The sequence below is a fragment of the Cotesia typhae genome, unplaced genomic scaffold (genome assembly GCF_013202065.1).
Source record: "Cotesia typhae breed Kobodo isofemale line unplaced genomic scaffold, CoteBio_Ctyphae contig_26, whole genome shotgun sequence".
Classification (NCBI taxonomy): Eukaryota; Metazoa; Arthropoda; class Insecta; order Hymenoptera; family Braconidae; genus Cotesia; species Cotesia typhae.
In genome coordinates this window covers 1,583,004-1,597,141 of record NW_027423732.1, presented here as the reverse complement: position 1 = coordinate 1,597,141, position 14,138 = coordinate 1,583,004, and the positions used below count along the sequence as shown (strand labels likewise).

General features: G+C 26.9%; 2 protein-coding genes across 9 annotated transcripts in view; one reads left to right on the top strand and one right to left on the bottom strand.

Moving 5' to 3' along the window:
• Cpx (synaptic transmission protein complexin) overlaps positions 1-14,138 on the top strand; it is a 66,051-nt gene that overhangs the window by 47,566 nt on the left and 4,347 nt on the right. The window contains exons 4-5 of one of the 8 annotated variants that reach the window (XR_012478881.1): positions 9,196-9,325; positions 9,391-9,524. Coding sequence is in view for 7 of the 8 variants with exons in the window: in XM_074240189.1 (XP_074096290.1) it covers positions 9,196-9,325; positions 9,391-9,464 (204 nt within the window). In the remaining variant the exon portion in view is untranslated. Of the gene's footprint in view, positions 1-9,195; positions 9,356-9,390; positions 12,210-14,138 lie in introns of those variants that run through there. The other 7 variants (XM_074240192.1, XM_074240189.1, XM_074240191.1 and 4 more) reach the window with 7 other exon arrangements.
• On the bottom strand, positions 4,744-5,542 carry LOC141525635 (uncharacterized). The gene is made up of 2 exons (XM_074240193.1): positions 5,214-5,542; positions 4,744-5,026 (listed from the first exon to the last, which is right to left on the bottom strand). The coding sequence occupies exons 1-2, from the start codon at positions 5,503-5,505 to the stop codon at positions 4,968-4,970; spliced, it is 351 nt and encodes a 116-aa protein (XP_074096294.1). The 5' UTR covers positions 5,506-5,542; the 3' UTR covers positions 4,744-4,967.

The window sequence follows — 14,138 nt, the reverse complement described above, 5'->3', positions numbered from 1 at the left end:
TCTTAATCTACTTGAACTCAGAAAGAAAAAAAAATTCGGCCATACCGGATCGGGAATCAAACTCGAATCTTTTGGTTACACGGAAAAAAATTTCCGGGAAAATTTACGATACAACTATTGTAAAGCTGGACTATACTTTTATTACTATAAATTTTCAAATATTTTAGAAGAAAATTTACTATTTATTCATAAAATTTTACAACTTACTATTGTAAAAAGTAAGAGATTAAAATTTCCAGTGCTGCCTCTTAACCTTTCCAATAGAATTATAACAACTTTTACAATAGTTTAATTGTAAAGTTTACAAACACATATTGTATAATTTGCTCTTTATTATTCGACTTTTTAAGTTTCTTGCCAACCTTGTTTGTCAGAAAAAATTTACAATAGTAGATCGTAAAAGTTACTAAATGAGTAGTATAGTCCACCGTTACTATTTAATTTAATAAAAATTACGATAGTTAAATAGTAAAAATTCCTTCAATTTTTTTTTTCTGCGTAAAAAAACAAGAAAGTAATTTGATTTTTTTAATTGAGTACTGAGAGTATGTTCAAGGTGTGCAATGTCAAGGCGCATTGTTTCTTCGATCAGATTCCAAACAGCCAATTATCGATTTATGGGTAGGAAAAGGGTATTTTTGAAAAATTCAAATTGACGTTGAATGGACCGGGTGTGGTTGGTGCTATGTATATTTAACAATGCAAAGATATATATATATATATATATATATATATATATATATATATATATATATATATATATATATATATATATATATTGGTGGGTCAAAAAAAATCGAATAATTTATTTTTGATTTTATACTCTGAAAAATAGGTTCGTAGACACCTAAAAAGAATTCTCTCCAAGTATAAGCTCTTAATTATAACGGGAAGGTCCTCCGCTTTGCGGGTTTCTATTTTTTCGAATAATCAGATAAAAAAATTTATATCTCGCTTCCAACTGCTTGGAAAAATATTCCGTGGCATAGATTTTGTGAGAAATTGAATGCTTTACAAAAAAGATCTCTTATGACTTTTTCAAAAACTCAACCGATTAAAAGATATTCATAGTTGAAGTTTGGCTATTTTAAGGAAAATATTCGTTTTTATTATGAATTTTATAAGTCGATGAAAAAAAATTATTTCGGATTGCGGAACTCATGATTTTGTAGGAAATTTACTGCTCTACAAAAATGGTCTCTTATGATTTTTTGATTAAGTGAAGCCGTTACGAGATATTCATCGTCAAACATTAACGAATATCAATATTTCCAGTTTTTGATCAATAATTCGATAAATTTTAATTTAAACTATGAGTTTCAGGAAAATTTACATAAATTTGAGTTTCGATCGATAAAGAAATGTTATAATAAGTTAGATAAAGAATTATTAGAATTATCATTGATTTTCCTTGGAGAAATGCCTCAAGAAAAGATTTCTTTCAAACGTCCTGGTGCTGTTCATCATGCTAGATGGATGGCTAAGGCCATTTATAGTTTGAAAATGTATCTATTCAGAGATAAATTCAAACTCTCTCAGAAAGAATTGCATGGTCTTCGTCATTTCTGTATTTTTATAGTCACATTGTATTTAAAAGCTTGGTTTTCATCAACTTCTGCAACAACTGCTGCTTATCATGACTTGCAGTTTATGAAAAATTTATTGGAGTACAAACATATCAATCCTTTGATTTCTTCAGCTACGTGTGAAAAAATGATTTCGCACTTATGGTATTTGAGCGATGAACTTGCCATTTTATCACTGTTTGACGATGGCGTTCCATTAGAAGTAAAAAAAAAGTATTGTTGAAGCTGTTAATACTCGTGAAGGTACAGATTCTAAAGCTAAAAGATTTGTAATTGCTAAAAAAGATTTGAATTCATTGGCGCAGAGAACTCTGAGTGACTTTGTGTCTAAAAAGTCATTAAATCTTTTCAAAATCTTCGATCTACCGTATGACTTTCTTGATGTCGATGTTGAATTATGGCCTACTAATGAGAGTTATCTCGAAAATAAAGAATACTTTCAACAACTAAAAGTTGTCAATGATTCAGCAGAGCGAGCTGTTGCATTAGTCAGTGAATATAATCAATGCTTGACAAAAAATGAAGAACAATTCCAGTACTTATTGCAAGTTGTCAAAGAACATCAAAAAACATTCCCAAATTGTAATAAAAGAAATTATTTATAGTAATAGCGTACTGTTATGTTAAAAATATAGACAATTATATTGCAATTGATAATTCAATAAAAAATTTATCTATAAAAAAGTTAAATACTGGTTGTTTCTCACTTGATTCAATACTTTTCATATTAAATTTGACAAAGAAATATGTCATTCACTTCAAATTAAACTAATCATTGGCTATATGTCGAAAAAAATGCTCTAATTTCTTGTTTTAATGCAATCAAACAAGCTCAAGACTGAAAACAATATTAAAAAATTGTTTATAACATTTCTTTATCGATCGAAACTCAAATTTATGTAAATTTTCCTGAAACTCATAGTTTAAATTAAAATTTATCGAATTATTGATCAAAAACTGGAAATATTGATATTCGTTAATGTTTGACGATGAATATCTCGTAACGGCTTCACTTAATCAAAAAATCATAAGAGACCATTTTTGTAGAGCAGTAAATTTCCTACAAAATCATGAGTTCCGCAATCCGAAATAATTTTTTTCATCGACTTATAAAATTCATAATAAAAACGAATATTTTCCTTAAAATAGCCAAACTTCAACTATGAATATCTTTTAATCGGTTGAGTTTTTGAAAAGAAGTCATAAGAGACCTTTTTTTGTAAAGCATTCAATTTCTCACAAAATCTATGCCACGGAATATTTTTCCAAGCAGTTGGAAGCGAGATATAAATTTTTTTATCTGATTATTCGAAAAAAATAGAAACCCGCAAAGCGGAGGACCTTCCCGTTATAATTAAGAGCTTATACTTGGAGAGAATTCTTTTTAGGTGTCTACGAACCTATTTTTCAGAGTATAAAGTCAAAAATAAATTATTCGATTTTTTTGACCCACCCTAATATATATATATATTAGGGTGATTCAAAAAAAAAGAATATTTTTTTTTTCGTTTGGTACTCTGAAAAATAGGTTCCTAGACACCTCTAAGAAAGCCTCTCCAAGCATGAGTTCTTAATTGTAACGGGAAGGTCCTCCTTCTTACAGTTTTCTATTTTTTCTTATTATCAGATAGAAAAATTTATATCTCGCTTCCAACTACTTGAAAAAATATCTTGTTCCTTAGATTTTGTAGGAAATTGAATGCTCTACAAAAAGGTCTCTTACGATTTTTTTCGTAAACCCAACCGTTTTAAAGATATTAACGGTTAAAGTTTGATTATTTTTGGGAAAATTTTTTATTTCTTATGAATTTTATAACTCAATGAAAAAAATCATTATGAATGATGAAACTCATAGTTTTGTAGGAAATTTACTGCTCTATAAAAATGGTCTCTTATGATTTTTCGATCAAGTTGAGCGTTTACGAGATATTCATCGTCAAACATCAATGCATATCAATTTTTCTAGTTTTTGATCAATAATTCGAAAAATTTCAATTTATTCTGTGAGTTTCAAGGAAATTTAGACAAATTTGAGTTTCTATGAATAGAAATATGTTATGAACTATTTTTTTAATTAGTTTTTTTAGTCTTGGACATGTTTGATTACATTAAAACAAAAAAATTAGTGCATTTTTTTAAATATATAATTCAATTTAGTGTGTTTCACATGTGTTTCACTTTTTTATCGAAGAATTTATTTATTTAATTATCAACTGCCATATAATTTTCAATATTTTCAACATAACGGTACACTTTTACTGTAAATAATTTCCTCTATTGCAGTTTGGGTAGTTTTTTCGATGTTCTTTGATAATTTGCAATAAGTATTGGAATTGCTCTTCATTTTTGTCAAGCATTGATTATACTCACTAACTAATGCAACAGCTCGTTCTGCTGAATCATTAACAACTTTCAATTGGTTAAAGTATTCTTTATTTTCAATGTAACTGTCATTAGTAGGCCACGATTCAATATCTTTATCAAGGAAGTCATATGGTAAATCAAAGATTTTAAAGAGATTTAAAGACTTTTTAGAAACAAAGTCACTCAGACTTTTTTGCGTTAATGAATTCAAATCGTTTTTATCAATTATAAATTTTTAGCTTTAGAATCTGTACCGTTACGAGTATTAACAGCTCCAACAATATTTTTTTACTTCCAATGAAACGGTATCGTCAAATAATGATAAAATGGCAAGTTCATCACTTAAATACCATAAATGCAAAATCATTTTTTCACAAGTTGCTGAAGAAATCAATGAATTGATATTTTTGTACTCGAATAAATTTTTCAAAAACTGCAAGTCATGATTAGCAGCAGTTGTTGCAGAAGTTGATGAAAACCAAGCTTTTAAATACAGTGTAACTATAAATATACAAATTTGCCGAAGACCGTCCAATTCTTTATTAGAAAGTTTAAATTCATTTCTGAATAGAAACATTTTTAAACTGTAAATTGCCTTCGCCATCCACCTAGCATGATGAATTGCACCAGGACGTTTGAAAAAATTTCTTCTTGAGGCATTTCTCCAAGGAAAATCAACGACAATTCCAACAATTCTTTATAGTCATCTCGGGGTTGTAGTAACTATCAAAAACAATTAAAAATTTGTCAGAAACAAGAAAATTTTTTTCTTAAAATCGCAGTTAAATCATACCTGTAAGGATTGTGCAATTAAACTAGATATTTCATTTTTTTATCCAAAATGATATCAGCAACAACAGTATCTTCAATTCCAGATTTATAATTAGTTTTATTTATTTCATCCCATGATTTTTTAAATCTTCCGAACATTGGTACGTTTGGCCCAGATGACACAGGCCAATATACTTCAAATGCACTTCTCAATATGATCTCAAAAATGTGGTGACGACATGGTAACTAGATTAACTCTCTTCCCAAAGTCTTTTCAATTGCCTTACATGTACCGTTATGAATTCCTGTATAAAGAAAATAGATAACTATCGTTAAATTTAATATTTTCAACAAATTGTAGATTATATTTAAAATCCAAATGAGTAAATAATTCTCAATAATTTCAAAAGTGAAATTCAGTAAGCAATAAAAATTAAACTAGAACGTTAATAATTAAATATTTTTTAGATTAAATTATCATTGATAAGTTACCTGTATTAACTGCCGTCGTGTCAAAACACATCGCCTTAACATAATTAGTAATACCCCATTCACTCAATGTCGATAAAATGGCTGATGTTTGATTGTCTGCCGTCCCAGAATTCATTTTTGGAACCCCAAGTAATTGTTCGGTACCAAATGCAGTTAAAATAACTGGTAGCCGTTCCACAGATTTTGATCCAACAAGGTCATTCAGCATTTTTCCGTCCCAATGCACAACGTATTTATCGTGTGTCTTAAAGTTGTCATTAAGTCCTTTAGCAATGTCTTCTCTTTGAAGCATACGAGCTCGTTGAATTGAACTATAACTGAGCGTTGTATCTTCAATTTTAATACCTACTAAGTTGGAATAAGATCTAAGTCTGGAATAAGATCTGTTTTATAAATTAAACGAAGAAAATGTATAGAATTTATTCATTTTGATGACAAATAATTAAGAAAGGACTCCAAAAATTGTCTAGTCAAATGTCATCTAGTCATCTATGAAAAGTTACACTACTACCTGACTTTATAATAATTAAATATCTCAGATACTTACTACTCTCATCTATTCCCATCATAGTTGTGGTTAAGTTTGATACAGGTACATTATTAGAAAGAATCTCTTTATGGGTACCGAATTTTTGATCCAAATACAACTTTCTAATATTATCATCAAGCACTTTTAAGGATTTTTCGCTCACAATGTCGAATAATTGTTCAAGATCAGTCTGAAATTTCATTTCCTTTTGGTTTTGCGCTGAATTCTTTTTATCGAAATTTTTTTGTAATTTTAACCATTGACTGTGATAGCGAAGAAATTTTTTGACTGCATTAGGAGCTCCACTAGTTGGAATCTGATTTTTTCTCCACAGTTCAATAACTTGGTCAACTGAATTTTTAGCACTTTGTTTGATTGAATACTTTAAAATTTTAAGTTGGTAGAAAAACACACGCATAACCTCTTTCACTTTTGGTAACTTACGTTCCGAAATTCTTTGTAGAGGTATTCCGATAAAACGTATTTCTTTATTCATTGTAGGTTAATTGATGATAAATAAATTTATGTGATGATTATAAGACTTATTTAAAATGAATTATTTTATTACGTATTCAAGATGATCAGTTTTAGGAACACTGAAAATACGGTATTAAATGGGTAGATACTGAAGATAGTTGAGAGTAAAAAACATAGATGGCGTTAGTTTCAGAAGACAAACAGAAGAAGAAATGGAATTCAAAACAAAAATCCCCTCGAACGAAAATTTTATGTATATTTTGTGAAAAACAAATTAAAAATACGCACTGAACAAATTTCATAATAATAAATGACAACGCGATTAAGATTTTAAATTATTAAAGATAAAATTTAAAAAAATATTATTAGAATAAAAACTTTTAAATGAATTTTTGAACAGAAAACATCTATAGGAGTTGCTTTTATAATAAAAACTCAAATTTGTCTAAATTTCCTTGAAACTCACAGAATAAATTGAAATTTTTCGAATTATTGATCAAAAACTAGAAAAATTGATATGCATTGATGTTTGACGATGAATATCTCGTAAACGCTCAACTTGATCGAAAAATCATAAGAGACCATTTTTATAGAGCAGTAAATTTCCTACAAAACTATGAGTTTCATCATTCATAATGATTTTTTTCATTGAGTTATAAAATTCATAAGAAATAAAAAATTTTCCCAAAAATAATCAAACTTTAACCGTTAATATCTTTTAAACGGTTGGGTTTACGAAAAAAATCGTAAGAGACCTTTTTTGTAGAGCATTCAATTTCCTACAAAATCTAAGGAACAAGATATTTTTTCAAGTAGTTGGAAGCGAGATATAAATTTTTCTATCTGATAATAAGAAAAAATAGAAAACTGTAAGAAGGAGGACCTTCCCGTTACAATTAAGAACTCATGCTTGGAGAGGCTTTCTTGGAGGTGTCTAGGAACCTATTTTTCAGAGTACCAAACGAAAAAAAAAATATTCTTTTTTTTTGAATCACCCTAATATATATATATATATATATATATATAAATGAATAAAATAATTGATCTATTTTAAACGAACCTTCGATTTGTAAAGTATAGAAGTATGATACCGGTCATACGTGAGTAAGACAAATGGTACTAGTGTAAATGAGGTCGAACCTCGTAGACCGTCAAAGGTTGATCTGAACCTGACGTTAATTACTACTTGTGAAAGTCAATACTAAAACACTCTTGAAAGCAATGGATGAAAACACCTATATAGATTTGTACATACACATGTTTTGGACTTGCCATTGCTGAACTGTAGTTCATGTATGACCTCTTGTATTGTAAAAATCAATTACTTGTGGTTTACTCTCTTTTTCAATTAAAACGGTTAATTCAATTAAACTCTTGTATTTGTTTTTTTTTTTTTTATCTACCACGTTATATGTAATTTTTTTCTCTACCTGAATAGCTTGTAACTGATAAATAAAATTTTATCTGCGTGAAACAAACCATCAAATACATTTACAGAAGGATTTTTATCAAAGTAAACTGATGAAAAATGATCAAACAATTCTATTTTAACACAAAAACAAAAAAATATTTGTCTTCTATTTCGTATCATCGCCATAAAATTTTTGTTTCTAATCCAAAAAAATTTACTCTCACAAAATTAAAAAACTCTTATCTGAAGAATTAGAAAACTATTGTGAAGTCTTTTTAGCTTTGATAGAAAATATTTTCAAATAATTTAAAAATTTTGAATCTAATATTTTATCAAGTTGAGCAAGAGATATTATTCTTCAATCAAGATAAAATTATGGCTTCCCGGATGAATCTTGTGTACTTATAGTTCAAAGCTCTGATCACTTTGAGTCAAGAAGTCGATGTGTCCATTCAAGATTACATCGACTTATTTAAAGTTTTGCGCGTAGAGTTGAGACATTATTAATTTTTCTCAAGATCTTTTCTTGTCGGAAGAAATAGAAATAAAAAACTAAATTTCCATTCTAGCTGGGAATCGAACCTACTATTTTTTTATTCCAAGTTTAACGTGCTACTGGACTGTATAACTCACGGAGCGATCGAAGAATCATAGACTCTATATAAATGAATTTTAATGTAGTCTATGCTTTTTGCATTATACTCACAGTACACTTGCAATACAATTTTCTCCGGGTGGGAAAATTTTTTGCGTTGTTCCGAGGCATACTGCTATTGGCTCAAAACAAAGACTGTTACGGCATGAGGTTAATTAATTGTCGCAGTAAAAATTTAACAAGCTTAATGGACAAAATATATTTTTTCGATAACCTCCAAGTGTCCCCTAAAATCCCTGAAAAATTCAAAGCGCTGCGATTTTTTTTTCATAGTGCCCCGAAGCTTTAAATTCTTTGTTTTTGCAAAAATCACCATTATGAGCAATTTTTCGATTTTAATTCATTTCTTCAATGAAAAAAAAAATTTTTTTTCTCAAAAATCTTTATTTTTTCAATCAAAGAGATTAATTTTTCAAGACATTTGAAAAAGAAAAAAATTTCAATTTTTTTTTTAAATTTCTCCAAAAATCAATCTCTGATTGGAAAAATGAACTCGATTTTTTCTGACCGCTACAATTGCCTTAGTTCCAAATCTCATTTTAAAAAATCAATAAAAAAATTGAGTTAATTTTTTCAATCAAACAATGGAAAAAAAATTTGTTGAAGCCCGTAGACATTGAAATAAGCTAAAATTAATTTTAGCCAACTGTATCGTTGTATTGACTTGATAATAAAAAAATCTTGGATCAAAATTACTAAATTAAAAAAATAATTGTTTCTTGATCTAAGAAAATTTTTTTTAAGATGAGAAAAAATTTCGAAAAATTTTTTTGCTTGATAATAGGAAATCTTGCATCAAGATTACATGGTTTCTTGACCTAAAAAAATTTTTTTTTGCTTAAAATAATATTATAAGACTTGAAAAAAAAAATTTTTGTATTATTTTAAATTAATTAATTATTTTTTGCAGTACAACATAAAAAAACGCGAAGAAATTCAAGAAATAACGCAAGAAGAACCAAATCCTCTGATGCGCAAGAAAAAAACACCAGAGGAATTAGCAGCGGAAGCTGAAGCTGAGGAACAAGATGAGTTTACAAGTAAGTACTTGAAAACTGTCAATAAAAGAGGTAAATAAAAAATTTAACGATGAAATATTTTTTAGAATTAAAACAAACACTGGAAACACACGTTACAGAGATAAAATCACAACTCGAGAACAAATGTAGCCTGCAATGAGTAACCAGTTACCATTAAAAACTAGTGATTGTTATACCTATACCAATAAATTATTAGCTAGTAATTATCACCTCGAAATAACAAGTTAATAATTTAATGAATCACTGGTAATTAATAAACTAGTATCATCTCTAGCAGCCAATAGAGATGAGATACAGGAGTACTCTAACGCTCGATTAATTGCTGTTTAATTAACAACCACTACAACAATCGTCAAAGTTAAATCTAAGCTATTTAAATTTTGATCGTTAAATTAGTTGAATTAGTTTTAAAAAAAATTTCGCGACAATTTAAATAAATTTGTTTAATGATCATTTTTTATTGAAAATTGAGAATAATAAAAATCATTTAAAGACGGTATTAATTCTTATAAGAGTAGATTAAAATATTTTAAAAGAATGGTAAGAGCGTATTATAGAGACAAAGTAACTTAAAGAAAGTAATAATGAATAAAAATAATAAAAAATAAATAATGAAAAGAATAAAGAAAAAAAAACGGCTAAGAACTTAAGTAAAGCGTGATATGACAAAAGGCTTTGAGATTCAAATATTTTATTATTATTAAATAAATAAAATAAAATAGAAAAGGATACGGATGAAGGAAAAAATGTTTTAAATATCTGGTTAAGCACTCAATGAAATATCTCTCTCTCTTAATTTATAAAAGCACTTAATGTTTTAGCAGACGTTCCCTGGATTTTAATTTCCTTTTAATTTATACTAAATGACATTGACATGCTTTCATGAAAAGTTTTTTTTTTATTTACAACATTTGACGATTGACTAAAAAGGCGACAAAGCGATTCACCCTCGAGCGTTTCGTCCCCGGTCAATTCAAAAATTTTAGACAAAAAAATTTTTAATTTAATTTAAAGCCCGCGAAAATTGGCGGCGAGGCTCCGATTTTAAATCCGCCGGGGGTGTAACGACTTGGAACCAAAAAAAAAAAAAAATCTAATTTAAGCATCGAAGGGACTCATTTTCCTCGTATTATTACGTAACAACGAGGATTAATTAATTAATAAATAATAAATATTAAAAAGTTTTGAGTTTTTAGAAATTAATACAAATAACAAATAATAATAATGAATTAGTAATACCCATTAATATTTAGCAAGTTATGTAGTTGTTGAACCGTTCAACGGCTGTTTGAATATTTGAAAAAAAAAGTGACAAAAAATAGAAAAAAAATTTTCAAAAAAAAAATTAGTGATAATATTAATTATGAATTATAAATAATTAGGTAGGGACACAGGGCCATGATTAATGAGAATAAATCTGATAAATTTCCTATACCCCTTTTTTCCTACTCCCCAAAAAAGTTAAAAAAAAAAAATATATTAAATAATCTTTTGCACAATATATATTTGTGTAAAAAGTTTTAGGTGAATCTTTTTTGCCCGTATTTTTAGCTGACGCACGTCGAGGCACTTGTTAAAGTTATTAATTAATGATTAATAAGGAATATTTAAAATTAGTGTTAGGTGAGCTTAATCTTCCAAATTAGTTGAACGTTTTTTTGTGGATATATAAATATTTAGAATATTATTATTGATTAATTAATTAATTAACGACGGAAGATACTCACCGGCGGATGATGCATGCCTTATATATAAAATCTACAAAATAAAAAAAATTAAAGCTACTATTGTTGTTATTGTTATTGAAAAATAATGATGATGATTATAGTAAATTTTTTGAAAAAAAAAAAAAAAAAAATTAAAAAAAAAAAATTTTTTTTTATTTTTTGAAAAAAAAATTTTTTTTTTTTAATTAACGTTTTTTGAGTGTGTTGCCAAGACCGCGTAATTTTAGTTTTGAATAAATGCGAGAGAGAAGAGAGATTGTTGTGTGAATGATTATTAATTTGAATTATTTTGAATTTTTAATATATTCAATACTAAGTTTAATTATTAGAAGATTATTGAGGTTTAGTTAAAATTTTTTGACGCTAAAAAATTGCATGCTTTTTTTTAAAAAGACAAAGTGTCATTAGCTATTATATGAATAATAATCGTACAGTACTATTATAACTATTACATTAGTATTTATTTTTTACATGAGAGATGTTATCTAGTTTGAACGGAAAACTGTATATCCTCGAATCGACGCGTCCCTGGAATGATAACACTTTTTATTATTATTATTATTATTATTATTATTACTATTATAATTATTTTTATTGTTAAGTATTTTTGTCTTAATTATTTTGCCGTAAATAACTAAAATTATTGTCGGCTAGATTTCATCTTATAAATTTTCATACAAAACTTATTCAATTTTTTACTTTTTTATTTGTCGAAAATTCTTTTAGAAATTAAAAATTTTTTACAAAATTTGTAATATTTTTTCAAATCTTACTGAATTTTTCAAAAAAAATTAGCGCGAAATTTTGAATAAAAATTATTAATATTTCTTCTTAACTTTTTCTGAAATAAAATGAAGTTATTTATCAATAATTATATCAATTCTGCTACATTTTATTATAAAACTCCACTACGTACTAGCAAAACAATAATTCTAGTTAATGTGTAGCAAAAATACTTTATTAAAATCTATTTATTACTAATTTAAAGCTTTTTTAATAATCTCAATGTATAATCTCTGCTTTTGTGATAAATTATAATAATATCTTCAAACATTATCTTCTTCTCTATATCTAATCTCTCTCTCTCTCTCTCTCTCTCTCTCTCTCTCTCTCTCTCTCTCTCTCTCTCTCTTTCTCTTTATCTCTCGCTCTAAAAATTGCATGACGCTTGTCAATGTCGCTCTGCTCATTGTCTGCTAAACAACTTAAAAAAAAAAAGAACAAAAACAAAAAAAAAAGAAATAAAAACAAAAACTATTTTTAATTTGACAATAACTTGAATAATTTGTCGTGAGAATTAATTTTTTTTAAGTACATTACTAAAAGTCAATTATTGCAAAATAAATAATAATTAATAAATATATATTTTAATATATAAAAAGGAATTGTATAAAATATTTTGCTTTTACTTTTTTTTTTCTGTCACAATTTCTTTAATTAATTAACATTTAAATAAAACTATATTCTGCCATAAAAAGTGAAGATAAATATAAAAAACTAATTATTTTTATAGAAATAAAAATAAATATTTTTTTCCCTTAATTTTCCTATGACGAAATTATAAAATAATAAACTTATTAACAAAGATAGTTTGAATGTAATATCATTAAAAATAATATCTGCATACTAACTTACGATACTTCTATTCATGCATGTTTAAATGTCTTACAATACTAAAAAAAATTTAAAAAAAAAAAACAGTAAATGATTAAATTTTAATACTGATGTTTATCATTGATATTATAATTTAATCGCAATAAAAAAATAATTAGAAATATTCTTTAGTGGTATATGAAACTCGTCTGTCATCGTTTAACAAAATAAAAAACTTTGAACGTGTAAACTTTAAACAATATGAATTTTAAAAAATGTGAATTTGAAATGAATGTCTATTTAATCTTTAGCTCGATAATTATTAATTGCAGTGTTGCTAATGCTATTGTTATAATGCTAGGTAATGCCGTATGTCGTTGTTGTTTCTCGATATTCAGAACTTTGTCAATGCTTTTAATATTCAGGTTTATTCTTGATTAAATAATTATTTATTTATTTTTAAAAATTGTTACTGGATTGACTAATCGTTACAAGAATTTTTTTTCTGAGACACGGTAGTGTCTTGTGCCTACTGCCGCTTTCAACTTGGTTCGGCGCAGGCGCAATAACAATTACTTTCAGATAAAACTTATCTTTTTAACGGAATTTTTCAACTAATTACTGTGGCAATTTTATAAACTATTGCAAATAATTTCAATTCAATTATTTGATCCGTCTATTGGTCAGTTGAAAAATTTTTAAATTAAAATTCTAATTTCCAATGGAGAAAAATTTAAACCCAGTTTTTATTCGGACACTGAACAAAATAGCGCTATAACACTAAAGTTAGGGGAGAAGAGGGTCAATTTAACCAAAAAAAGTTTAGTAATTTTTTTACTATTCGAATTAAAACTAAATAATAATTTTTTTTTCTTGGAATGGTAGTTTATTATGTCTACTATCATTATCAATACATAAATTAGTCAATAAACAACGTGAATTTTTAAAAATTATTTATTTATCCAATCGCGTCGAATGGTTCAATTGACCTCCGCTCGGGGGCAATTGAACCACTGCTTGGGGTAAATTGAACCAATAATATTTAAAACTCAAACCCGAACTTTTAATAAATAATACATTAATTGTTACTTGGTAATATTACTGTTGCACCGTTTTATTGCACAGATATTATATTAAATAAATTAAAAATCAATTTAAAAATAATTTTCATCATAAATTCAGTTCATCAAATTGTTAGGTTATTTCCGTGAGTTTTTTCACGTAGAGTCAAGATGCGCGCGTATGTCCCATGCTTCTCCGTATGGTTCAATCGCCCCCGGGACTGCTGGTTCAATTGACCCCATATAATTTTATAACAATTAATAGTAAATAATAAATAAATAAACTATTATATCACTATAAACAAAGTTGAGGATTATAAAGTATAAGTATATAGAAGGACTACAATTCAAACTTTATCAATTAATTCAAAAATTGAAATATTATTAAACAATTTGTCACCAGCCGAAAAAAAAGTTTACACGCCTAAAAAT

What these genes read in the sequence shown, in the direction of transcription:
- LOC141525635 (XM_074240193.1), bottom strand. Translation starts at nt 5,505, where the DNA reads ATGCTTCAAAGAGAAGACATTGCTAAAGGACTTAATGACAACTTTAAG. An exon ending in CACGACGGCAGTTAATACAG is followed by an intron (nt 5,027 to 5,213) that starts GTAACTTATCAA and finishes TTCTTTATACAG; the next exon opens with GAATTCATAACGGTACATGT.